The 27,462-nt window shown below is 46.0% G+C and overlaps 1 protein-coding gene across 1 annotated transcript in view; it reads right to left on the bottom strand.

The window, feature by feature from the left end:
- ANKH (ANKH inorganic pyrophosphate transport regulator) overlaps nt 1–27,462 on the bottom strand; it is a 115,548-nt gene that overhangs the window by 5,869 nt on the left and 82,217 nt on the right. The window contains exons 2-10 of the mRNA XM_048507953.1: nt 19,661–19,877; nt 16,037–16,155; nt 15,498–15,581; nt 13,370–13,540; nt 12,068–12,202; nt 6,911–7,003; nt 3,762–3,857; nt 2,781–2,910; nt 2,106–2,229 (exon numbers count right to left, since the gene is read on the bottom strand). Coding sequence (XP_048363910.1) covers nt 2,106–2,229; nt 2,781–2,910; nt 3,762–3,857; nt 6,911–7,003; nt 12,068–12,202; nt 13,370–13,540; nt 15,498–15,581; nt 16,037–16,155; nt 19,661–19,877 — 1,169 coding nt within the window. The remainder of the gene's footprint in view (nt 1–2,105; nt 2,230–2,780; nt 2,911–3,761; nt 3,858–6,910; nt 7,004–12,067; nt 12,203–13,369; nt 13,541–15,497; nt 15,582–16,036; nt 16,156–19,660; nt 19,878–27,462) is intronic.

Genomic DNA, 27,462 nt, shown 5'->3' with positions numbered 1-27,462 from the left:
TCTCTTTCCTAATTTTGTCCTCACACCAACCCTATGAGGTAGGTTGTTAGCCTGAGAAACAGCTCCAAGCCAGTGCAAGTGTGTATTAAGCATGTAAATCTCTCAAAAATCACCCCCAGCAAAACATTTACCAAACAAATGTCAGCATCATCTCTCACAAAACACCTCCAGTGGAATCCACCCCCAAACAGCATCCCTTTCAATGGTGTTTAAACTAGGGAGCCCAGATTCTCCTTTTAAATCTATCTTGAAGGGAGTATCTAGGGTCCCCAGTTAAAACAACATTGAAAGTGATGCTGTTTTGGGGTGGATTCTCCCCCACCCTGAAATAGCATCACTTTCAATGTTTAAACTGGGGACCTCACATTCTCCCTTTAAGTCCATGCTGAAGGGGGTGGATTTAAAAGGAGAATCTGGGAAATTTGGGGCGTGGCTGCTGTCAGGGGTGCAATTGTTAAGCTAGCAGCACCAACATTTCAGAATATATTTAGGAGACTCCCTGATGATACCACCCAGGTTTGGTGAAGTTTGGTTCAGGGGGTTTAAAGTTATGGACCCTCAAAGGTGTAGATCCCATCTCCTATTAGCTCCCATTGGAAACAATGGGGGATGGGGCACCCCTTTTGGGAGTCCATAACTTAGGACCCCCTAAACCAAACCTCGCCTAACTTGGCTGGTATCATCAGGAGAGTCTCCTGAAAAATCCCTGAAATTTTAGTGCTGCTAGCCTAAAAATGCGCCCCCTGAAGGCCAAAAACTAAAAAACACTAATCAATAGAAAAAACACACCAACGAACCTGAAATTTTTGCGCCCTCCACTAGGGGGGCGCCTGGGGACATAGGGTACCCCATGTACCTAGGCAAATACACCACTGATAACCAGGATGCTTCAGCAAAGGCTTTAAGCAACATAAAGCAGAGTCATAATTGACGTAGTCATTAAAACAATATAAAACCTTTCACATTATTACAGTCATGTATACCAGGATTCTGGCAACTGCGTGCATTAGGAGCCTCTGCTACATGATGTCCTCCCAATACACATGGTCACCATTTTGTCTGAAAGGGGAAAGTAAGACCTACCCCAAAAATAAGCCCTAGCATGATTTTTTGGGATTTCTGGAGGATGCTTGAAATATAAGCCCTACTCCAAAAATAAGCCCTAGTTACAGATTCCCTGGCGTAGCTGATCTGGTCATAAGGGGGGGGGGGGGCTGCAAAATCATGGGGGGAAAAAAGAGATCCTTTGAAAATAAGCCCTAATACATCTTTTGGAGCAAAAATTAATATAAGACCCTGTCTTGTTTTGGGGGAAACATAGTATAATAGACCTGCCTGGCTGAGGAACAGAAATACAAAAGGCAAGGAAAACAAGTTGGAACCAGCTAACAATGGATCATTCTGGAACTAGGGATGGGCCCAGGAACCAGCTGCAAACTGTCTAAAAGGACATAGCTGCAGAAACAGGATTCCATTATGGCTTGTTTTGGAAAGGGCAGGCCACAAAATGTTTAATCAATGGTAAAGTTTGGAGGTACGTGGGACAATCCTATGTGCACTTCATCACTTCTAAGTCTAAGTTCAATGGGACTTACACTCTAGTAAGTGTAGTGTAGGGAAGGTCAGAGTGTCAGACAGGGATCTCAGAGAGCCAGGGCAGAATTCCCGGCAGCTCACTAGGTCACCTGAGGCCAGCCACCTCTTAGATGAGCCTATCCGCCTCACAGGGCTGTTGTGAGAGTAAAATGGAGGAGAAGAGAATAATGTAAACTGCTCTGGGTCCCCAATGGGTAGAAAGATGGCATGTAAGTGAAGTGAACAGATAAATGAGAGTGCTGAGAATTTTGGCCTGAATTTATACTTTATACAATATCATGCATACTACATAGGAACAACAGAGGGTTGTGCTGAAGTTTCTCATTAATAAATTAATAAATTGGAGTATTGATGACTTTCATCTCTCCTCTTAGCTGGCAGAAAATACAACATGTCTACATTATTTGCAAAGTAGGTGGATAATATTTTTGGTTCACGTTACCCATTAAGAAATGGTGTGTGTGTTGGAAGGCCAGGGAAAGTGGATGAGACAAAAGAGTGCAACTTACCCCAAATAAGGAAGCACTATCAGGCTGGTAATAAGAACAATGATCCGTAGGATGGAGCTCGGGGCCAGCACAAAAGTCTTTTTTAGGGTCATCAGCCACCCTGTCAAATGTGCCCTTACTGTTACTGTAAAAAAAAAATACAGGAGAATGATCAGATATCAGCTGAGGAGAGTCTCTAATATCATTCAACAGCACGAGCTTGGTTGCATCTTCTGCCTGTAGCAGAGACTGTCAGAATACATACCAACATTTGGGTCCTCAGATATCATACGCTTAAAAGTTCCTGATAAAAGTTCTTGGTTGTGCGTAACGAAGTTCAAGTTCATCCAAGTTATTATTAATGGTTCAGTTCAATTAAATCAATAAAATTTGAGAGATGTGAACAACCTAGACTAAGCTGTTAGACAGCATGATTGTAATGTCTGTCCACAAACTGAAGTGAGATGTGTGAGTCAAACTGCAATTTCTGTATTGCAAGGCAGAAATAATAAAATCAGATCCGTTTTCCATTAAAACACTTGCATCTTCCAAGCTAACTGTCATGGAGCCACAGCATTCTTTCCAGCTGAATTTGATGAGGCAACTCTGTAGCGCAACATTGCTGCTGTGAACAGCATCATTTCCTGGCCTGTTCCCTGCCTCCCCCTCCCCTTCCCCATTACGTTTCCCGCATACCTGGAACTGGGAAGAAGGAGAAGATACGCAAAGGAATGACACAGAGCTCCGCAAAGGCAAAATCCACTCCAATTATGTCAACTAATATCTTCTCTGACACATTTGGAGTCCAAAACATCACAAAGCAGAGCTGGGGAGCAGAAAGAAAACAATAAGAAGACCTCATGGCAAACCTTTCAATTCATTCTGACTTTGACACCACTTATTTGCTTGTACGAATGATCCTTGAAAGTCTCCTCCTTATTTTCTTCTTATGTCCACAGTAGGTTACTCTGCATTTGGCAGTACCACTGTGCTTGTCCAACACTGCGCTCACCCACACTCTCCCTCAAGGAATTCTGACTTTTATTTTCAGAAAAAAATCAGAACAGCTCATCAGAACAGCTATTGACTCCTGCCAGTCCCGAAGACCACGTATATGTACAGGCTTATGTACAGGAAGAAGCACTGGTCACACAGGTACAGGAAGAGGCACTGGTTCTCAGCAGAAGGCCATGGCTGAATGGGAATGCGAACCCAAGTCTCCAGGAACCCAGGTAAACAAGCTATTTACAATTTCCCACTTGTACCATGCTGGCTAGTGATAGCAATATAGGCATTCTAGTTTTCACGGGAGGGACTGAAACCTCTCCTTCTCTAGCTCCATGCTCCTTAGCTGAATGGGGACTCAGCACACTGGGGAATGGCAGTCCTCTGACTGTAAAGGCAGCAGACTCAAATCAAGGAAACCCTGACCCAACTTGCAATGCTCAACTCAGGACAGCCTGACTCACAGTTTACACCCTTAAAGTACCGTCCTAAGTTCAATGAGTGCAGAGGGACATAACTTTTCTGCCAGGGCAACACCAGACACGTATGGAAATCAAAATAAGGATTTTGTTGCTCTTCCCTGTTCTGACACCGTGTGAGGACAAATCCCAGTGCTCTTATGGCAAAGCCCAGTCTTTCCTTTAATTCGTGCTGCAACAATGGATTCCTTACCGTTAAGGACATGGCCATGCAGACGAACGTGAACTTTTTGATATGCGTTGCTGTGACGGTGCTGCTCGTATTCACCATTTTATTGCTGGGGTTATTCTAGGGTGTGGGTGGGAGAGAAAAGAAATCACAGGCATCAACATCTTGAAGAGCACCAGTGAGAGTCTACAGCAGCAAAAGGACAAAAAAAGTTTCTGCAATCCTCAAAAGGAGCAGAGCGACTGTGGCCTGCGCATGTCCAGGCAAGACAGCGCAAGGCCTTTTCCTTTGACAAACATAGATTTGGCTGCTGAATGCTACCGAGCTTAAAGCATAAAGGGGAGCAAAATGGCAGGGTTTTGCTTCATGCCGATACTGAACTCAATCCAGGAAAGCAGTCCTGCGTGTCCTACCAGAGTTTTCCCATGGCTGGAAAGTGAAGCCGAGGGCATCCCATGCTCTTGGGACATCCCATCTGCCGGGGACTGGATTCCAGCAGCAGGAAATGTGTGGGGCCTGAATGCTCATCTGTGGTCTCCTGTGGAGGGATCTTTTCAGTTCCACGGGAAATGTGCGGCCGGGTTCCTCAGAACCAGCCAAGTGCAGCTGCAGGGAGAGGCCCCGCAAGGGCCAGAGGGCCCTTCCATGGCAACAGCTGCCGCACCAACTGACCCTGGATTCATTCACCTGCTCTGCTTGTCCAGAGTTTGCCCTCTCTGACTCCCTTCGTGGGGGTTTAAACAAGCAGACCCAGTGGTTTAAAGCAAAAAGCAAAATCAAGTCAAGCAAATGCTACCGGAAGGGCTGCACACGTGAGGCACTTTTGCGTTTCTGCTGTGCTCCCAGGAATATCGGCTGGCCCAGCGAACAGAACTCGTGGCGGCAGCTCCTGGCTCAGCCTCTCTCCAATTAGACCAGGAAGCAACCTATAGAAACCACATCTCTAAGCACCTGGTTCTTGTGCACTCTAATGATGTGTACATAAGTTAAGTGCCCAATGTTCTGTCCTGCGCAGAGAAGCCAACATTTGCTGTGCAAATATCAAACCGTGCACTTCCTCCACAAGCAAGGGCTGTTTTAGAAAACTTGCCCACCACAGCAGTAGAGCCCTTTTCAGCACAGGTGTCAAATTCACGGCCCTCCAGATGTTATGGACTACAGTTCCCATAATCCCCTGCCAGGATGACATCTGGAGGGCCGTGAATTTGACACCTATGCTTTACAGCATCTCTCAGGCCCTTTCCGCAGAGCAAATGTATAGTGGGCTGCAGTCTGGATAAAGTAACCCGCTTTCTTGTTTTTGCATTCATATGCATCCATGCAGGCAGAGGCGTACCAAGGGGAAAAGGCGCCTGGAGACATCTGTTCTCCGGCCACCCCCTGCGACGTCTGGGGCAGGGCCCACCCCCGAGCCCTACCCCTTCCCGGCTGCTGGCTTTGAGCCAGCAGCCGGCAGTCCCTTCTGCCCTCCCCTCTGGGAAGGACAGAAGCAACTGGAAGGCTCCGTGCTAAGGCCTTTGCTTTTATGAGCTTGGGGGTGTAGCCACGCCAGGAGGGGGTGAGGTTTGAGGGGAGCCGGCAGCTGGAAGGGGCGAGGCTTATGGGGGGGTCCTCTGGCTTCCTTGGCCCTGCCCATGTCAATGCCGACATGGGCAGGGCTGAGGGCAGCAGGCTTCCTACTGCCTTGTCATCTTCCTGGTCATGTGGGGACCCGATTTTGTGCCCGCACGTGACCGGGCACAGAGGGTACCCCCTGTCCCTAGGCAAATACGCCACTGCATGCAGGCAGTGATTGGAGCCCACGGAAATAATCTGGGTTGCTGTCGCACCTTTGCATGGAGGCGCATCAATTTTTTTTTTTGGTTACCTCCAACCGATGCAACCCAGGATTTTAAAAAAGACTCACGGACAGTGCAATTCTCGAAAAACATGGTTTGTGGGAAATAACATGGGACAGACTTGCTTTAAGGACGGGATCCATGCAAAGTTCCCCCCAAAATGGGTTTTTTACCATCCTTAACCCGTGTTTATTGGCCCGTGTGGAACGGGTCTCAGTGTAGACCAACGGATGAAGATAGAGGAGGAATCAGAAATGTGTTTGTATATTTTGACTTTAGATAGAAATGCAGAAGGGCATTCCCACTGGCATGCTGGGCAGGTCTTCCCTCAAACCTCTTGGAAACAGGCAGCTCATTATGGCCCCGTGCCCCCCCCACCCCCGCTGATATACATAGCCACAACAGAGCAACTATTGGGGAGTTTCATGTTGACTGTCTTGTATGAGGCACATCCAAAGAAAAGCAGCTACATGCAAGAGGGATGGAAAGGGACAGAATTCACAGAGAAGGAAGGGAGGCACGAATGGAGAACTGCAGAGTAATGGCTTGATGTACTTTTTCTCTTTTTCCAAATGGGAGAAGACTGGCTCAGAGGATCTTCTCCCCTTCCATTCTGTTCAGGACAGGGCAGAGCAGGGGATTCTCAGAATGGAATCGGGAATCCCAGTACAGCTGTGTGGGAATCTCAAGCAGATTCTGATCTTGCATGGGGAAGCCAGCCATGCCATAGCCAGCTTTCGGAAGGGCCTGCTGCTACCCAGTGTGCCCTGGAGCCCTCTGTGGCATCCTGAAGGACTCAGGGTGGAGGGAGTGTTCTCAATTTGTGCATGGAGTCTGCAATATTGTCACCGTCCCTTGATCTGGCCCACCTCAGATGACTGCCTGCCTGGTTCAAGCCCGCCCTTCCTGCAGTCACTACAAGTAAGAGGCTTTCTCAGGCTTTCTCAGGGCACTTCCGCACGTGGAAAATAATGCAGTTCCAATCCACTTTCAATGCACGTTGCAGCTGGATTTTACTGTGCGGAATAGCAAAATCCACTTGCAAACAATTGTGAAAGTGGATTGGAAGTGCATTATTCCGCATATGTGAAAGTGCCCTCATTCCCACCAGGCTGCCTCATTTCCTGGACACAAGAAAAGTTCAGTGTCATCAAGAGATGGAAATGCCCGTGGAAAACCACTAGTCCTCTGAGCCAGCTGCCACAAAGATTCATATTATGCCCCTTTTTTGCAAGCTGTTAATAAACCCCAGGTTTGTTTGACAGCACACTTGGCAGGGAGCTGTCTGAAATAGAAGCAAAGGGTCTGCTCTCGTGACTAGAAAAATAAGCTCACCTTGTCAAAGGCAGGATAAACAGCTCGGATCTCTGTCAACCAGCCGTATGGCATGTGACCCACTGGATATGTAGCTGTCAGAATGGCCACTGCCTAAGGAACAGGAAGGAGGAGAACATGACAGGTCACATGATCACAGAAGCTTACCAGACCTGACTATCACCTGATATTCAGATACATCACAGTATCAGAGTTACCCCCAGCAGCATTCCACGTGGCCTGAGTTAGAAGAAGAAGAAGAGTTTGGATTTATATCCCCCCTTTCTCTCCTGCAGGAGATTCAAAGGGGCTGACAATCTCCTTGCCCTTCCCCCCTCACAACAAACATCCTGTGAGATAGGTGGGGCTAAGAGAGCTCCGAGAAGCTGTGACTAGCCCAAGGTCACCCAGCTGGCGTGTGTGGGAGGCTAATCTGAATTCCCCAGATAAGCCTCCACAGCTCAGGCGGCAGAGCGGAGAATCAAACCCGGTTCCTCCAGATTAGATACACGAGCTCTTAACCTCCTACGCCACTGCTGCTCCAGTCACAACTGGAGCAGAATAAAGCTAGGATTTGCAAGACTGGGCCTTTTCTATGGCACATCAGCAGGGTCTGCCTTCTCAGACATTCAGTGTCATCTGCTGGCTTCCCCACACCTCTCACAAGCTTTCCTGCTTTCTGAGTTTATACAGCTGCTGAAAGGCACTGCTGCTCAAGCCAGCGATAGAGCCATTTCCTCAACTAAAAGGTGGGAAAGGCTGCCCATCTGGAAGCCAGGGAGGCTGCTTTAGCCTGCCATCAAACAGCAAAGACTGAATAGTTCCACAACTAACCAAAATGTACTAGACAGAAGTAACCCTAAATTACTTGTTCTGGATTACTCTGCCCAGGCCTGACTCAGGTGCAGGCGGGCCCTCAGGGGTCATGGTCAAAACGGCCCAGACTACACAGCCAGCCGCAGTTTCTTTTGAAGGACTCTGGAAACAACACTGCACAGCCCCTCCCCACCGCTGAGGTTCCCGAATCTTCTCTTCTGTCTTCTAGATCTACTTGTCCGATGGCGTTTCACTGTCAAGACCTGCCCTGCAGTCTTCTGGGATATCCTGCCCCCTCGCAGCCCTGTGGCCAGTCACGCTCTCAGGCAGCTGGTTGACCTTCTTGCACGTCAGGATATAGGGAGCTCCTGCTGTGGCCTGGGAGACTGCAGGGTTTGGGGACTGCCGAGGGGGAGTGCTGTGGGGGTGAGTTGGGAGGGGGCGCTTGAATGTCAGGACTGAGCCTGTCAGTGCCAAATGGCAGGTAGGGCAGGGGGAGGTGGTTTACTATCCTCTGATGTGGGGCGAAAGTCCGGTGTCTTCCCCTCGGCGCCCCAGGGTATCCCGGACACAGATCTTATCAATGTGCTTGAGGAGTTTTTGTCCAAAGGGGTGGTGATGTACTTGGATGTTGTACTGATTTACTCCCAGTCGGAATCGGAGCATGGGGCCACTGTTCGGGCTGTCCTCCAGTGGCTGCTAGACAATGACTTGTTTGTGAAGCTCTCCAAATGTGAGTTTCACAAGGAAAAACTTGACTTTTTAGGGTTCCGTATTTCCAGCCAGGGGTTGGAAATGGATCCGGGGCAAGTACGAGATGTGCTTCAGTGGCAGGAACCCCACATGCGGAGGCAATGACAATCGTTCCTTGGCTTTGCCAACTTTTATCTTGACTCTGTCCCTGACTTTGCCCAGCTGGCCCTCCCCCTCACTGATCTGACAAGGGGGCAGCAGCGGCGAAGCCAGCAGCCCCGCTCCTGTGGTCTCCTGAGTGTCGGGAGGCCTTCAAGGCACTTGAACAGGCCTTCACGTCAGAGCCCATCTTGCACCACGGCGACCCCTCCAAACCCTTTGTTGTGCATGTCGATGCCTCGGACAAAGCTATGGGCGCGGCCCTTCTGCAGCGGGGGGATGATGGGAGGTTGCACCCCTGCGCCTCCCTCCCTCACAAATTCTCGGGGGCTGAGCTGCATTGGACTGTTGGGGACAAGGAGACAGGGGCGATTAAGCGTGCCTTGATGGACTGGCGCCATTGGTTGGAGGGCGCTGCCCACTCCTTTGAAGTGTGGACAGACCACAAGAATCTAGCGGTGCTCTGCGCGCCAGGGAAGCTCTCCTCCAAGCAACTCCACTGGGCTGATTTTTTTTCTCTTTCAACTTCTCACTGAATTGCTTCCTGGGGAAGTCCAATTGTTTGGCTGATGCCCTGTCTCGCTTGCCCGACCCCTCCCCGGTGGCTCCTGTTCCATTCGGGACTGTGTTCTCCCCTTCCCAACCGGGCTTGGCAGTGACTACCCATAGTCAGGCGTCGCCCTGCATCGATCCCCCCGTCTTGCCCGCATCCCGGAGGGTGCCTTGAGGTAGGCGGGAGCCCTCCCAGTAGCCCCCGAGGGCAGCGACTAGCTAGAGAAACAGGGTGAGCTGTTTGGCTCGGTGGGAGGGGGCAACGAGATATAGGGTAAGGGGTTTGTGTGGGAATCGCCAGATTCCTCTTTTTTACAATGTTACCTACACTCTGAATTAAAGGCTTTAGAACAAATCTACAGTTTCCGTGATTTCCAGATCTGAGGTTTGACAGATTGTGCCAGACCAGTTCCAAAAAGGCCAGTGATGAAGACCAAGGCCAATTCTCTTCCAACAAATCCAGATTTTGTTAACCCTTGAGTTTGTGTGGTTTGAGAGAGAGAGTGGGACACAACATTCACTACATGACCTCAGGTGAGAAAAAAAACACAGGAGAACTTAGAAGAGTACGTTACCTCCTACTGTTCATTCAGTCATTCTCTCCCCACCCCCACCCCCCGCCACCTTCCATCTCCTTTTTATTTAATGTGACTTTTCCATCAGAAAATTATTGGAAAAGGGAGGATTACAGTTGTTAAGGCACATGGTTCTATAACTGTGAAAAGTTTTTGTTTTCTATGAAAAATTGCTAGTGAATATTTTTAAATAGAACACAATCTATCTTAGCATTCTATTTAGGTGCTCACTCTAGAATGGAAAAATAAACATGGTTAGATTCAAACTGCTGTTTGCAACCAGGCTAGGAGCAGGTTTACCAGCCCTGGCTCAAGATAACCAAACTGAGCATTAACACTGGTGCGGTTGTAACACTGAGCCATAGCTGGCTCCAAAAAGTGAATGGGGTGAACAGGTACCCAAGCGGGGAGGGGGACGCACATCCCCCAATGAATGCTCAGAATTTTCCAATCATGATTCGAAAACTTGTCTGTCTTCGGCGCAAGATCAGTAATGGAGCAATCCAAAGCAAGTCTACTGAGAAGTAAATCCTGTGAGCTCAGCAGGACTTGTTCCTAGGAAATGGTGCAGAGGACTGCAGTTTAAAAGTGCAATCCTAACCACTGTGGCACCCTCATGAGCCCATGGACTCAGATGATTACTTCGGATTGCAGCGTAAAACTCCCAGCAAGAAAATCCAGGAATGAAGTCCAGCATGCCAGCCAATTGTTCTCTTCTCTTCCTGACAATGTGAAGGGCTACGGGCAACACCATGTGCAGATATCTACAGAACCCTCAACAGCCTGGATTTCCCAACTGTGGATTCTGCCAGCACTTTCTCTTTCAGCCATTATTATGCTTTCAAAAATAGGTGCAAAAAGAACAAATAAACAATGAAGCCAACTATCAGCTGATAATACGAGAGGCATTTACTCTCAAGCGAATGCATTCTTTGCACCTAGCGCCCCAAACCATGTTAAAGTGGTATCCTTAAATGTTAATTACACAAAATGCTATTAGAAAGAGCAAACTATGCAATTAACTATTTCCAGATGCATGAACTTAGAGATTCATCTACATAACAAAGTTCTATGAAGCAGTAAAGGACAAGAAGCAACAGAAACCATCAACTCAATACTAGCATTTATTGTTCAGGGATTCTGTAACTGTGTAAACTTCAGCACTGGAGGAAGAATTCTGAGAATCTGGGCTTTCATTTTGAAGAAGAAGAAGAAGAGTTTGGATTTATATCCCCCCTTTCTCTCCTGCAGGAGACTCAAAGGGGCTTACAATCTCCTTGCCCTTCCCCCCTCACAACAAACACCCTGTGAGGTAGGTGGGGCTGAGAAAGCTCTGAGAAGCTGTGACTAGCCCAAGGTCACTCAGCTGGCGTGTGTGGGAGTGCACAGGCTAATCTGAATTCCCCAGATAAACCTCCACAGCTCAGGCGGCAGAGCTGGGAATCAAACCCGGTTCCTCCAGATTAGATACACGAGCTCTTAACCTCCTATGCCACTGCTGCTCCTCAAAGATAAAAGTGTCCAGTCTATAGGAAATGCAAAAATAGGTTGGAAAAAGATGTGGGAAATAATGGTGAACTTTCAGTCTCCTTAACATGCACAGCCGGTAGTCTTGGAGGCTGCCGATCCTAAGTCAAGCTCTTTCTAGTCTTCCACCCCATGACTTTTTTAAAAAATAAACACGTCAGGAGCTGAAATGGAGCTCTTTTGCACATGCTGTGGCTCATGAAAGAGCAGTTGTCATGTGGACTAGGGTGACTTCTGGCCCAAAAGGTTATATTCAATGAACCAGAGACAGAGCTGTACTCACAGAATGGAACTAATTGATTTATTAGGAAAATTACTTGTCACCTGCTTGTGTGATGGTGGTAAAAGCAGGTCTTGCTCCAAAGAGTGCAGCTGCTTGACACAAAGATATCCAGAGAGAGATGGTCTTTTGGCCCCGAGGCCATAAAGGCTAGTTGTGTAATGTTACATTTCTGCATCTTCCTCCCACTGCTGTCCATAGGTCCTGTTGAACCCCTGCTCTCAGGGTTCACAGAGCCCCTAAAAATAGTGCTGGGCAAAATGTGGGGCAGCTTTAACTTCCTCAGATATATGGAGGAAAGAAATATGGGCCTCCGTGCAATTTCTGCTTTGGCCTTTAGTCATGACAGAACTCAGAGAAATCACTATTGTCAGAGGAGTGGGCAGAAATGACCCTCAGAATATTTTGAGACAAATTCATGCAAAATTCTGCAGCTTTTTGATTCCCTGAGGATCTTCCCTGAGATCTTCATCAAAACATTTCTAAAAAAGAGAGAGGGACTACAAGCAGTTGCCTTGTGAAAGTCTGGCAGCCCTGCTTTTTCACACACGCAGCGCTTCCCAAAGGGACTCCTACCTCTGTGGCTGCTGAGCTGCCGCCCAAATCCCGAGACACAAAGAGGTTGACAATAGGCCGGCTAATTCTTTGTGTGGCCAGAATTAATGCCAGAGGCCACCAGAAGCTCAACATCTTTCTTATCGTAGCATCTCCCTGAAGGACAGATAGGAGGAAATGTTGGTGAATCACAATATCAGAGCACAGCCGACCCACCCACCCAAAAACAGCTAAAGGCTTTTCTTATCAAAATATGAGGCATTCCATGAGTAAGCACAACCCACCCACACAAAAACCAGTGGCAACAGGAAGCAACAGATTCTTAACAGTATGACAATTTTTGGATAATTGTTGCATTGGTGAAATATATTATATTGGGACTGTCATGATTTTATATATTAAGCGAAAGTTGATATTAGTGATACTACCTTTAACTATTTTGACCTTTTCCATTAAAAATTAGATATTGTTATTGTTTAAGAAATGAGAGCTTCCTAGCTGTGCAATCCAAAAGGGAGCATGGAATCTATGCTGGCACTCATGCCACCAGCCCCACACAAAGTGGCACGGATACTGACACAGGCACTTTGATGATGATGATGATGATGATGATGATGATGATGATGATGATGATGATGATGATGATGATGAATATTTCTTTCTTTCTTATATTTAATAGACCACCCTATCCCCGAAGGGCTCAGGGCGGTGCACAGTACCGTGGCAGAGGGCTGCTGCACAACTCCACGGCACACAAATTCAGAAGTTTGCTCCTCATGCTGTAGCTTCTTCACCACTGGGGACTGCACTGGTGTAAAAAGGGGTTTTCTGGGGGCACTCCCCAGCGGTGGAAGTGACTGTAGCTGGCTTCTAGTGGAGTTTCAGCCTGGGAACACCCCTTTTTTACCACACAGACTTAGTCCACCAAAAAGTGTGGCACAAGTCATTCACGCCACTGGGCTCCTCTTGGCTCCACCGACCCCTATGCTGCCTATTGCCATTTTGGAGGCAGTGCCTCCAGCCACTGGTGTACTGCCTCCCCCCGCTCCCCACCTTTGGATTGGGCTACCTGAATCATATCTTTTGAGTTTTCATAATTCAGTTTGCTATGTTCTCTTTGAGTAAGAATGCTTTGTGAAAGGTTTTGGATGGGGAGAAGTATCTTTTCTAGCTGACCAGCCAGGAAAGCAATTGAAAATTGGAATAATTCATTCTTTTAATTTCTTTTCTTTCATACTGATTACTAATTTTGTAGGTCTGTTTGCAAGGCAGACTTATCTTAGACAATCAGACAGTTAGATCCATTAATGTCTCAATACATACCCCCATCTCTGGGCCGCTGCTGTCAGGAATAATATCATGAATGTTTCTGTAGTAGCCTAGGCATAAGGTGGTGCACCGGACAAGCGCCCCCATGTACAAGGACAAGATGGGGATCAGGAGGGGCTCTCTACACTCCAGGTGACTGTGCAGCAGAATGGCTACGAAAACAACCTGTGAAGTGGAAAGAAAGCAAGAAGAAAATGAAACCCCAGAGGATGCAATCAAGGTACTCAACATGTACACAACGTACATTTTGGATGGTGATTCAGGACATAATTTGCACTCCCACTGCTATTTAGAGGCGGTGGCTGCTAAGTGGCCGACAGAAAGAAACTTCAGGTTATCTCATTCACATGCTATATTATGATTTAATTTTGTTGTACACCGCCCAGAGACCTTATTTTTATTTATTTATTTATTTATTATTTCAATTTCTATACCGCCCGATCCCCGAAGGGCTCCGGGCGGTGAACAACATAATATAAAACATGAAGCATTAAACAGGAGCGAATCCAGTACACAATACATAGGCTCCATCAATAAAACGTCTTAAAATACTTAAAACCAGCGGTTAATAATTAACATTTAAACAAGGCGTCCCGCCTCAATTTCAACCCACCCCAAAAGAGGGGGGGACGGCGGCCCCTCAATATGAGAGCTCTGATGTACCAGTGCCAGAATTGTAAGGTAGCAAGGAGGGGGCACCGTAGTCAGCGGTTGAGGCACTCAAAGGAAGCCCGGTGGGAACAACACAGTCTTACACAGGCCCTCGCGGAACTTCGCCAAAAGGTCCCGCCAGGGGTGGACGGACAACTGTAATAAAAAAGTCCTGGCCCGTGTGGAGGCCAGCCGCATCATTGAGGGGCCGGTGACCACCAGCAAATTGGCCTCTGCTGACCGCAGAGGCCGAGTGGGGACATATAGGGTAATGTGGTCCCGGAGGTACGAAGGTCCCAGGCCGCGTAATGCCTTAAATGCCTTATCCTTCGGGGATAGGGCGGTATACAAAACCAACCAACCAATCAATCAATCAATCAATGCCTGGAGAGGAAACGCCCTTGACCCTGGACATCAGTGCCCGACCCCTCATGCTGCCCAGTGTGGGTGCAGGGAAAGGTCTTGATGGGCGGCAGCTGCGGACAAAGCTTTTGTGTGAGAACAAGGGCAAGAGAGAAGCAGCTATTGCTCTGTGCTTGGAACCAAGGTGGTATTCCAGGCAGTCTGGCAAATCCATTGGGTGTGACCTTTTTAGCTGTCTTCTCTAGCTGGGGCATTAAAGATTTTATCAGTTGCAGATCAGCTATTAAAATTAAATGAAAATATATGCATCTACTTGGGCAAACAAACTGTTGGAAACTATTATACAAATAAGAAGCAATATTATTAACAAAAATTTTAAGAAAGAAACTCCATGTCCATTTTCCTGCTCTTAAAACACAATGCTATAATGTAAAGGATTCTAATTATTATGCTCAGGACTCATTCCTAGTTCCTTTAATTGTGAACAGCCATATTTGCCATCCTTCCAGTTAAAGCTCATGGTACTTGAAGGATGAAAAACAGTTGACTCTTGACATCTTTGGCCCCTCAACTAACACAAGGCCCAGTGCCAAGAGCTGCAGTGGTGAACTACTGTGCTGCGACTTCCTGAATCATAAGTGGCTGGGGATTAAAGGTGTTTTAAATGAATATGCTGCTTCCCCACCCAACTACATTAATTTAGCAGATGCCTTCTGTTTCAATTAAATGTTCCTATTAACATCTGAGAGCATTCAGCAGACTGATAAAGTTCGTGGTGTTTAATAGAACTAAGGAGCTGGAGTGGCAAAGGGAATAAATGGATTTGCCAGAATTGCTCTGCGATAAAATTCATGCAGTAACGCTGAAGCTGACTGGTGCCCTTTCAAGATAGGGTAACTTGTGATTTTACCACAAAAGGGCACTTTTACGAGGCCACTTTGCTGCATGACAACTGAGAGAAGCTACCTTTTGCTGCCCCCCCCCCCCCCCGCTATGATTTTAATTGCTTTAAAGTGGTCAGAGCCTTTACACGGTTATAACTTCCTAGACTTATTTCAAGTACAAGTATAGGGTATCTTTGGCTAGGCCTAATCGGTGGGCTCCTTACCTGAGCAATGACATCTGAGATGGAGGCACAGCCCACCAGAAAACTGTATTTGTGTTTCAGAAGAATGCCAGCATGAGTCCAAGCCTGAACAAGACAGAACAATAAAATCAGTGAGACTCACCAAATGAACAGTGTTTTAACTTCAGATTGCCACAGCAAATAGTGGAATGGTTTCAGGGCTGTATGAATACTGAGCTACCAGAACTGACAATGTTTACTCCTAATGAGCAGCAGTTCTGTAGAGTCTTTCACATTACCTACTACGTGATCCTTTCAACTGGAGATGGGAGGACTGGAGCTGGGACCTTCTGCTACTGAGCCATGGCCTGTCTCTCCCCTGGCCCCATCAAATGCTGCACCAAAATAACCTGGACACAATTATTTCAGCTCTTATAAGAGGGGAGGACAGACTTCAGCACAAACTGTGGTTCCCAAATGCAACATGCCAAGCACTTGGGGATCCAAATGACATTCTATGACTTCAAACAAATGTGCACAAAACAAGGACAACAGTCCATGTACCTATGCTGCCAACTTACCATAGCATCCATAAAAGGGAAGGCAGCAAGATATAGGAAGGCCTTGCGCGTTTTACTTCCCACGGATTCATCCACATGGTGCAACTTGTTGATAATGTAGTATCCCAAATCACTGTATGCTGCAGAAATAAAAATGATTTATTATTACTATTTTTCAAATCAAGTGTTTATGCAATGCACATACGTCACCTACACTTTGGATGGTTTTAGACAAGACAGACACAAATAACATCAGCACCTCTGAATTCTACACATCTAGCATCATTTACATTACATGACATCAAATTATAATCAGAATAATAAAAATAACTATTTCTTAACCAGATTAATTTTGCCCTAAAATGCTTTGTGATATGCTTTAATCATCTGCTCCACCTTAGCGGGTAGAGCCACAGCAGGTCCAGTCTACTGGGAGATGCATTTTCCTCCAGTGTGAGGAACCTTCTCTTGATACCAGATGCTGAGCCTCTGCACCAAGGGTAAGGCTCCTTCCTTCCTCTAGTGGAAAAGACCTTGGAAAGCAGAATGGAACTTCATAACCCAACCAAGAGTCACAGCCAGTGCATTTCTACCCCCTTCCTGTACATGAGGTTGGTGCACAGATGGGTCATGGGTAGAGGCTCCTTCCTCTCTCTGCCACTGGAAATCATGCTTCCTTCAAATGTTACCATACAAGTGCTATGTTTCCACTATTGGGCTCTTCTCTAGGGCTGCTTCCAATGCTCTTCAATGCCCTTTCCTTTAGGGGAAAAATTTTTATTTAAAAAAAATTGGATATTGGGAAGGGCATAATTATTGGTAGTCTGGGTTATCTGGGTACTTGTCCTGATCAATTATTTCTCAGCTTTTACAGCTGCTGCTCTCAACCATTTAATCTCTTTCACAGTCCAACTACTAAATGCTTAATTTGGTATCAGTTTATTGTTGCTTCCTGGCAGGAGGCTGGCAACTGAAAGCCCATTCAGGTCCTGAGAGATCATCTAGCTTGTAGCCATTTGATCGCTAACTGGCCTCGCTTCTCAGATTCTCTCAGCCCCATTCCTCCACCCTGTAGTGCCGGGCAACCAGATAATGGCCCCCCCCCCCCCCCCCCCCCCGATGTAAACATTCTAACCTCCCTGCTTTTTCCACCAGCTGGCAAGGGGCAGGGGGTTTGAGGGTGCTCAAGCTATATCTCCCTTTGGGTTTCTCCCGTTTCTCAGACCTGGCTATGACAAGCCTTGCACAGACCTTCAATAAGGACCACCATTATCAATATTGGAGTCTGGTTAATGTCTACTGACAGGCAACCTTGCAGTACTACATTCTGGCTTAGTATCAGGATTTATTTTATAGGTGTGTGTGTGTGTGTGTGGAGATTGCAAAATTATTTGGGTCATTTATTCCTTATGAGAAATCTTTCCAGGGGGCTGCAGGGGCTGTTTTTTGAGAAACCAGCCCACGATTTCAGCAGATTTAGTCTGCCTGCCCCCTAAGCACCCCCTAAATTCAAGTGAACCCAATGGGTCTCTGAATAAAGGGCTGCCAGCCATCTTCTGTCATTACCTATGGAGAGCCCCTCCCCCCACCTGCTTTCTCCAAGGTAAGACACAAGTGCAAGTCAACACAGGTCAAAAGTCTCATGATGCAAAGAGAACCAACAGAGGATCCCACCAGAAGCAACCCAGCAAGCTCCCCTAAAAATGCAATCCATTTTGCCTGTGAAAGCTTTTCTCCGCCCTCCTGTTGCCCAGGAAATCTGCAAAAAAAAGGCCCTCAAGTTTGACACTTTAAAATGCCAGCCCTAGATAGTCAGCAAGTCACTAAATATTTCCAGAAATATCAGGGGTGGGTATATGGGTATTGACTGTGATTCTTTAATGTGTATCCAGTTCTGGAACATACCTGAAAATTTTTGGATATATTTTTGGGCCAGATATATCTGAGAACACATCCCTATTTTCCATAGCTCTTTCTTCTACTTCTCTTTTACCTTCAACTTTACCAAGAGCAATCTTGGCCTCCAATCTGGAGAACCAGGTTGGATTCCCCTCCTTATCCACATGAGCGGCAGAGTTTTATCTGGTTTGTTTCCCTGCTCGGTGACCCTGGGCCAGTCATAGTTCTCATACATAGAGCAGCAGTGGCATAGTGGCTAAGAGCAGTGGCTAAGAGCAGATGCACTCCAATCTGGAGGAACCGGGTTTGATTCCCAGCTCTGCCGGTTGAGTTGTAGAGGTTTATCTGGGGAATTCAGATTAGCCTGTACACTCCCACACACACCAGCTGGGTGACCTTGGGCTAGACCTTGGGCTTCTTTGGAGCTCTCTCAGCCCCATCCACCTCACAGGGTGTTTGTTGTGAGGGGGGAAGGGCAAGGAGATTGTAAGCCCCTTTGAGTCTCCTGCAGGAGAGAAAGGGGGGATATAAATCCAAACTCTTCTTCTTCCTTAAAGGTCAGAAGTGCCCAGGAGGGCCCACCATCCCACGAACAACCAGACCAGGGCCCGCCTGGATTTAAACAGCTACTAAAAACTCATCTTTCATTCAGACATTCTCAAACTGATTTCCCTCCTATCATTTTTATCAGTGCTGTCCTTTAAAAAAAATAAAAATCTGAACTTTTACAATGTAAACAGGAAGGGCCTGTTCCTTCATCTTGATTTATGTGCCGTGCCTAATTATTGTAGGCACACCAGAATTAATAGCATCACCCGCACCAGAATTTGCAGAAGAAATATTCCTGGAATAAAGATTAAACTTTTTATCAAAGGAAAGTTAATGAATTGCCATTCTTTAACAACCCACAAAATCTGCTGTCCAAGACATCAGTCTTTGTTTACCAGAAGGATTAGCAGGATTTGGGCAAATTATGCAAACTTCTGCACACAGCCTTGTGAAAATACGTTTCACACAGGTTGTAATCTCCACATATTGATGGAATAACATTCAGGTGGCAGCTAGGTACATACCTTTTCAAATTAGTTTCAGGAATTCTTTCAGAAGGGGGATTTGTGTGAATGGCTCAGAAGAATGTTTCCATCCTTCACCTACCGCAGCGGCAGACTGGCCACTACAGCCACTAATCACTTGGGCTCGCCCAACCCAGGGATAAAAAGGAGGTGCCCGATCTGGGCAAGCTGCATGCCTCCTGAGGAAAGTGGCACCCAGATGTGCCACACGCAGCCTGGCAAAGACAAGCCCAGTTCTCATACTCCGTGCAGGTGTCATGCGCTGTGTGCAGCCAGCCCCTAGCACGGGTGACCAGCATGTGGTGCCTGGGCAGAGATGCCCAGTCAAGAAGGTATAGAGCTGGAGTGCCAGCAGGCTGACTGTTTCTCCCACTTTTCTTCTTTTGAGGGGGCGGGGCCTGGACCAGCTGGGGAGAGGTGGGGCCTATTCCCAGGGCCATTCCCCCCTTCTAGACTGCCCCTGACTCTGCCACACCTCTTTCTCCTACCGATTTCCTCTCCCTTGGGTTCACAGCCTTAGGTTCTGTTTTTCCTGCCCAGGCAGTGGGCAGCCTGTCACTGAGTCTTTTGGAGGTCTGTGGAGCAGCAGGCAAATGAAGGGTATGAGAGGCCATGCTTTGGTGAGCTTATGCGAGCAGCAGTTGATTTTAGCAAAACATGTAGGAGGACTTACCTATCAACGTGTGAAATACAGCAGCCACTGCACCAGCCACAACCATGCACAACACTGCTTTGGTTCTGTCTCTTTTACTGTTTACAAACACCAGTCCCACATTTTTGAAGTCACTCATTGGACCAGTGAAGAACTTCATGAGGGAATAAGCCAATCCATAGCTGGCTAGCATTTCCACAGCATCTTCTTTGACGGCTGCAATACCTCTATTTAAGGCCTGTGGTTCAAAAGCAGAGAAAAACAAATTGTAACATATACAAAAAACTTTTCAAAACTCAAAATGACAGAAAGCACCAGTGTACTATGCTATGGAGCAGGGGCGTGGCTATAGATTTTTGTATGGGGTGTGTTTGGGGGCATGGTCATGCCTTCCCAAGATCCACCCCTGGCCTCAGTGCTTATAAAAGCAGCTCTCTGAGGCCGGGGATGGCAGTCTCCCCTCCCCTGCCCCTCCCTACTGGCTGGGCTCCCAGCCGCCCCCAGGGGCAGGTAGGGTCATGGCCACACCTCCCAAGCCCCGCTCCCAGACTCAGTGCTTATAAAAGCAGCTCTCCAAGGCTGGGGATGGCAGTCAAACAAAACAAACAAAGAACCTTTAATGGCATTACAACATTATATACATAGCAGTCTCTTACCCCGGATGGCAGTCTCTTCTCCCCGGAGGGGAGGGAAAAAGGAACTTCCGGTTGGGAGCCCAGCCGGTGGGGGTGGGTGGGCAGGTGGGGAGAAGGGGGTGGACCTTCAGACATGTCATGCGGGGGTTTGAACCCATGAACCCCCCCCTTACCTACATCCTTGCTACGGAGCAATGGCAAATAATGAATACATGCATGTATGATAAAACTAAGCCATCATAGATTTTTAAATTTATTAGAACTACCACAGTGCTTTACTTATTTGATTTATGTAAAACATTTTAACACAACTTTTCCATCCCACTTAGATTCCCCAAGGCAGTAATCATAACAAAACAACCTTTACAAAATAAATTTATATCATGAACTGGAAGGAGGTTCATAAGCGTCACTGAGGGCATTCCAACAAAACAGAAGTCTTCAACCCTTAGTAGAAGAGAATACGACAGTCAACTCTCCCTGGGAAGGGAATTCCATTGTTTCAGTTCGGTGACCAAAATGTTTAAGGAATTATGCCTCCTCGTATATGCAAACAAACCTGTAGTCGCATTTTACTACTGTAGACATTTCCCTTCCTGTCAAAAATATGATTAACTATCAAAGGAGCAAAGGTGAATTTACCCCTGACAGGCTTGTGTGCATTCCCCAGACACAGCCTTCTCAAGCTCTGACTATCTAGATAAGTGGGATGATTTAACAAATCTACCTTAAACAGAGGATGAAGCTTCAGAGAACTGAGAATTTTATGAAAATTACTGAATCTAATAACCATGTTTTGCCCAAAGCCGCAGCAGTTTCATGGAGGCCGAAGAAAGCTGAATCCAAAACAGAAAGTGTGAAACTTTCTCTGTGATACACTTCTGAAGATGCTAGCCACAGATGCAGGCGAAACGTTAGGAATAAAATCCACACAGCCCGGAAAACCCACCAGAACCAAAACAGAAAGCCTTAAATACAAATCTGGCTGCAAGAGTCTGCAGAGAAACTATTTCTTCTACCACTGGCTGCCCCTGAGTTTCCCAAAATAAAAAAGCTAATTCAAAACGCCCATGTAACTGGATCACAAGCAATGGAAACAGACATACATTCTTTATGAAGAATAGCTAAAATGACTAACCGAAGTTTCTATGAGACATTTTGCATAGTGGAGAGTGAATAGAGACATTTTTTCCTCATAATACTAGACCATGGGAACACAATCATACAACTGGTAGCAGATTCTGAATGGATGAAGAAGAGCACGTCTACAGACCACACATCAGGATGAGCATCCTACAGGCATTTTAAATATCAAAATAACCACATCCACCATCTTGAAAAATGGCAGTTAGAAGAAAAATGTTCCAAAATTGGAATGTCTATGCAAGAAAAAACTAAAGCAATAGTTTTCTGAAACACTCATTAAAAATAAAATTCTTTATACACACACACACACACACACAAATATTTGCAGTGGCCTATTGTGGGATGTTTCACTTTTGCACTGATGTTCCTATATCACTAGGCTGCTGTTACCTAGATTAACAATTAGAATATATTTTTAAAGTAGCAATGAGGAATAACTCGGCTTGGCAGTGCGAAAGGCAGGCTAGGTGGGATCTTTTAGACAGCTATACCAGAATTGGCTTTTGAAACGTTCCACAGAGAATACAAAGAGACCAAATTGAATTTAAATATTTTTATAAGTTTTTGATGCAATACATTCATACAGTGAGACGTGAAGAAGCTTACACACAATTCCTAAGAGATATGAAAAGGGTGGAAAGTAGGTTTGGATGATAGATTGGGAAGGGAAGCAGTGGGGACTATACACTACCTAAGTTCAGCTGAGAAGTTCTGGAAGAAGGCAAGGATTCCTATGCCAGCATGGAAATCCAAGCAAAGGACGATATCGTGTCTCACAACCAACTTGACCAAGAGAGGTTCAGGCCAGTAAAATGAGCACTGAGTTTGGGGGTACTTTTATACCCTTTATCGCAGGTAGAGGGCGGGAATAAGTAAGTTTTAGTTTCGTTTTCCTGTATTTTCTGTGCTTCCATGCTGGGATCGCTGGGCTGATCTGATCAGTAGCTCATCTATTGTTTTTCTAAGTGTTGGGACAATAGAGCCTATTGTTTCTTGATTATATCAGTAGAGCCTTGAAATAGCTTATGCAAAGTTACCTCTTAAGAGTCTCTGTCCAGATATGTTATTTAAATTTGGCTGAGGCTTTTGAGTGGATCAGGGAATGACTGATTGTTAAGGAGATGATTTCTAAAGACAGAGGAAATGCAAAACCTTGTGATGAGGTGTATCCTAGGTTCTTTGTAATACAACAACCGTGGCAGGGTGTGGTAATCAAGAAACAGTCCATGAGACTTCTAGCCTTAGTTATCTGGAATAACTCATTCAGTGATTTAATCTTGCAAACAGACCTTTTTGCCCTTTTGGTCTGCTCTCGATTTGGACCTCTGCTACTCACACATAATATATATGGCTGCTGGCTTTTGTCAGTACATATTGCAGGAAAATATAAAATCCATATTTTCAGAAGGCAGGGTATGAAGGGTAGGGCAACACTGTTCACCTACATTGCCTTGTGTACTTTCAAAAACTGCGGGATAAGTAAGACAAATTGGCGAGGTGTCTGGTACCTATATGAACTCATAGAGAAAAACAGTGTCAGGTAGATGTCATTCCAGATTTTAGATTACAGAGCACTTTTTTGGCTGTGCCATTTGCAAATTTGAATTTTAGATGCATTATCTGCTATTATTCTTTTCAAACCATTTTACAAAACTGCAAACCATTATTGGAGCAACACTACCCATTTCTATGCCTTGCATGTCAAGACTGAAGGAATTTCTTGGCTCATCCCAGCTCCCTTTCAGGTCTCCATTTTTTTGTGTTTCATCACCTTACCTGCCAGAATACAAAATATGCTCTCCAGCTATAGAAACTGGGGAAAAACTCTAAGGAAATTGTAGAAAGTCTAAGGAAGATAAATCTTCCATATCAGTAGTGTTGTGATCACTTTCTATAGTTGGATTTGCAATTGTGCCATAAAACACAACTTCCTATTACACCGATGGATGTATCACTCACTATTTCATCAGCCTACTGCCACACAGAGACTACTGTCAGCAAGGTAAAAGAAGCAGCCATTTAAATGTCTGGCCTAAATAGGCATGCTTTACACAGACTGTTATAATAAAAATGAACTTGTGGATGCAAAACAACTGTCAACTATAATTCTGGCCCCTAAATGCACAAAGTACTTGCTGCCTTCAGGAGAAAGGGGTATTTATTATTTACTTACTTATTTACCTATGGGCTGAACTTCCCATATATAGATGTTTAAAAAGCATTTACCGGTATACGATAAATCTTACAGTCAATTCCTAAAAACCATTAAGTGGTGTTGCATCACAACTCATTCACTATTCCACAGCTCCTGACTGTCTTGCATGAAAGGGAACACACTGTACAGCGGGGAGGGAAATGTCAGGAAGGTGACTGAGAGTCTCTCTGGCTCAGTCAAGGTGGAAACTTCCATTCATCCTAAGGAATCTTACACCAACTTAAGTGGTTTTTCTTCTGTAGAAGAGCCACTCCGACTTGAAGAAGGTTCCTCAGGCGGAATAAAGGCAGTGTGACGGGACACGTCCCTCTGTTGCTTCCCCACCTGCTAACTCCTTAAGGGGTGAACTATCGATAGAACCCTTCCTGTACCAGTTGTTTCAATATAACAATTTAAAATAATATAACAATATTATCTAAATATGCATATTAATAATCTAAAGCCAGGGCTTCAGGTGGCTGCTGCACCACCACCCAGCTGCCTCCAGGGGGCCTTCCGGCAGTGCTGAGAGGCAGAAACAGAGAAGGAAAAAACCGCCACCAGAAAGCCTTCCATAAAGCTTCATGGCCTCGGCGTAACTGGCTGCAAAGTCAGCTGGTTGGTTCCATGGCTGGGCACATTTCTGGCCTATCCCAGCTGTGCCAACAAGGCTGGCAGCTGCGCAGAAGAGGCCGCAGTGTCTGCCTGCCAGTGCATTTGCCCCTCCACTGTGCTAAGTGCCCCCGAAGGGCAAATCTGTCGGCATGGACCCACACTGCCTCCAGAAGTGAATTCATGTGCTCCCCCCTCCCCGATTGGTCCATCAGAATACTCTGAGTGACAAATAACTGTTAAAATCATGGTTTTTCCCACCTAGGAAAAATTATTGATCAGGCACACTTCTGCATTCACGTTATTGTGATGCTCCTTCCCCCACATGCGCAGGGCCATTTTGCATGGTAGCCGGAGGCAGACCCAGCTCTGCTGTAGGGTATCTTCTCCGAAGGGAGCTGCAGCCAATCAGTGCTTCCCTACAAGGCTATCTATGTGGAACACAGCTGTGGAAGACACTCAAAATCTGGCTATGTGTGGCTTCAAATCGGATGAGCTCCATGTACTGCTCAAGAGTGCGATGGGTGCGATGATTGACTCTGTTCCCCTTTTTCACATCTACACTTTTTCACATCTACAAATTAAATAGTACTAATCCAAATCCAAATCAATTTATTTATGGTCAACGACCAGAACACCAGTAGCAAAAATGCACAATTCAGCAGTAATGAAACACAGGTCAAAGATAACACATAGTCTGTCTTGCTGACAGAGAGGATGTTCACGGGAATTAAATAATTTATATAAAAAATTTTCAGTAACATACGTTTGAGATCCCGTTACACCCAAATTGCAATACAGTAGATAAAAATACAATGATTGGAGAAGTGGAAAAAAAATTGGTATAAAAGACCCATACAATATTGCTAAGAAGAAGGCCTATAAGGGCTAACTAAAAGGCAGGACTTCTGGCCAGTTCATCTAACATTTGAACTGATCTAATCTTCCCTTCCCTTAACTATTCAGCCACGGGATATTTCTTTTTATATTTACAGATAAGTGCACAGAACCGGGCCGTTTCCCCTGTGATTTTCTGGTTTCTGCCCGACAATGTATAATCCAATAAATCTTTGTGAGTTAGGCCGGTTAAGCCAGACAGAGCGGGACAAAGAATTTCCTTTCGGGGCTGTTCGTACATGGGGAATCTAAAAAACATATGATCGATAGTGTCAATTTCGCCTGGGGGCAGAGGCAAAGCCTTCTTTTGTAAGGAACTTTCTTATATTTTCCCTCTAGCAGCAATGAGGGGAGAGAGTTGCATCAAGCCAATGTAAAAGATCTTCTCATGTTGTTGTTTTCCAAAAAGAACAGATATGGTGCTGTACTAACTTGCCATCTTAAGTGTTCCGGTGCAAGGAATTTAGGGCACTTCTGTAGATCTGTTTGTCTCTCTATGTCAGATTTTTTTTTGTTTGACTAGTATACGGGCCCTTTCAGCTCCTATGGCTATAAGAGTTTCTACTGAGAATCCCATCTGCTGTATAGAAGTTTGAACTGACTTATGCCAGCTGGACAGAAAATTATTCTGGAGGATCAGGGGGAGAAGACCTTGAGGACTATGAAGACAGCCGAGCCATTTTGTGATTGATAGAAAATGGATCAGGGCTTCAATTTTTAAAATAATACTAATCATCATCTTACAAGCTCAAGGTTGATTGAACATGGCTGATACTCTTGGACAGGGACATATGAGTATATGATCCAAAGTTGGTGACGCTCTCAATACTCAAGGGGAGAAAAAAAGAATTATCTTAGAATGGATTTCCTTGTGGAAAACAGATTATATGTATACCCAGAATCCTAAACTGTGTTTGACAATTCTATTGTGGTGCCATATCCTAATATTTTTGAGACCATTTTTGCCAGCCTTGATCACTCTCCTGAAAACTTATTGCAGCAGACGTCTCAAACGGAATAAAGGTCCAGACCATTGCTCAACTTCAAAACCCTGTTTCTTACTTAATAACACTGGAGCACACTCTGCCCAGAGACTAGGCTGTGGTTTCTACGGAAGAGCCGGAGTACTAAACAAAGACTCAAATGGCACAACAGGTGACTTACAACCGTCAGAGGATGCCTGACTCTGCCAGAATCAACAAAATGGCTCTTGCTCTTTCAAGATTTATGGACGCTTAAATATGGTAATGCTAAAGAATTTACCTTCTACTCTGAAAGGCATAGATCACATTCAAGTCTGTACTACTAACCCTGTGGGGCTGAATATATTAAAAATGAACATGTGCTCTAAAACATTGTCAGACTATAATGCTATTTACATGGGAAAGGAAAAGCTCTGCATTTAGATGAAAATTAAATGGAGAATTATTGAAAAAATCAGGCAGTGTTAAAAAAAGGAAAACAGAAAATACAAGAAAAAGCGGTCCTGAATCAGCGGGGACCACCAATGCTGCCCGGGATGGGCACTGCAAAGAGGCCCCGCCATGCCTCCCCTTAGAAGGGCAGAAGGCAGGTGGTGGCCAGGCCCACTGTGGGCGTCAGCGTCATCAGGAGGGGTGGCCGGGAGCCTATATGAGGCTTCGACCTGGCCCTTGGCCCCTCCCTGGAGCAGAGTGGCAGCAAGTTTCCCACCCACCTCTCCCCTTTGGACAATGTTAATGCATGTGTATTATGTCATAGCCAAGCCGGCGGATGCGCATGGGAACTGATCAGGTGGTGAGGGGGAGCTGTGGAGCTAACCCTCTTTAGCGGAACCTCCTTAAGAGGTTTGGGGTGGAGCAAGCCGTGGGTCAGGATGCCCAGCCAGGGGTTACTGAGGCTTGCACCCCTTAGTGGTAAATTGGATCTTCAGACAGGGCCTGTCGCCCACCTGAGTTCCACTACCGCCGTGCTGCGCAAAACGGATCCCCAGAAAGTGGCCTCCGCCCAGCTGGGTTCCACGGCTGCTGCGCAAGGTTAACGGTTTCCTCCAACAGGCGGGTTGGAGGAAAGTTCTCACTGGGGCACAGACTCGGGCCTCACGCTTCTTTTCATCCTTTGTCAATAAAACGGTTTGTCTATGGCCAAAATTTTAACACAGACAAGAGTGTTGTGTTGTTATTTTGGTTGGGTACTCTGAGCAGTGCCAGTCCCACACTCAGGGGGCAATTCTGTGAGTTAAATTTGAATAGAGGAACAGACTTAAATGTTGTACGGGATGCCAGAAAAGCATATATGAGGGGATTCTTGATTCAACAGAACACAGTTAAGAAATTGGCACAACAGAAAATGCAAAGTGT

This window comes from Sphaerodactylus townsendi, linkage group LG09 (assembly GCF_021028975.2).
Source record: "Sphaerodactylus townsendi isolate TG3544 linkage group LG09, MPM_Stown_v2.3, whole genome shotgun sequence".
Taxonomy (NCBI): domain Eukaryota; kingdom Metazoa; phylum Chordata; class Lepidosauria; order Squamata; family Sphaerodactylidae; genus Sphaerodactylus; species Sphaerodactylus townsendi.
The sequence above is the reverse complement of the archived record's forward strand: the minus strand, read 5'-3'. Positions and strand labels throughout refer to the sequence as shown.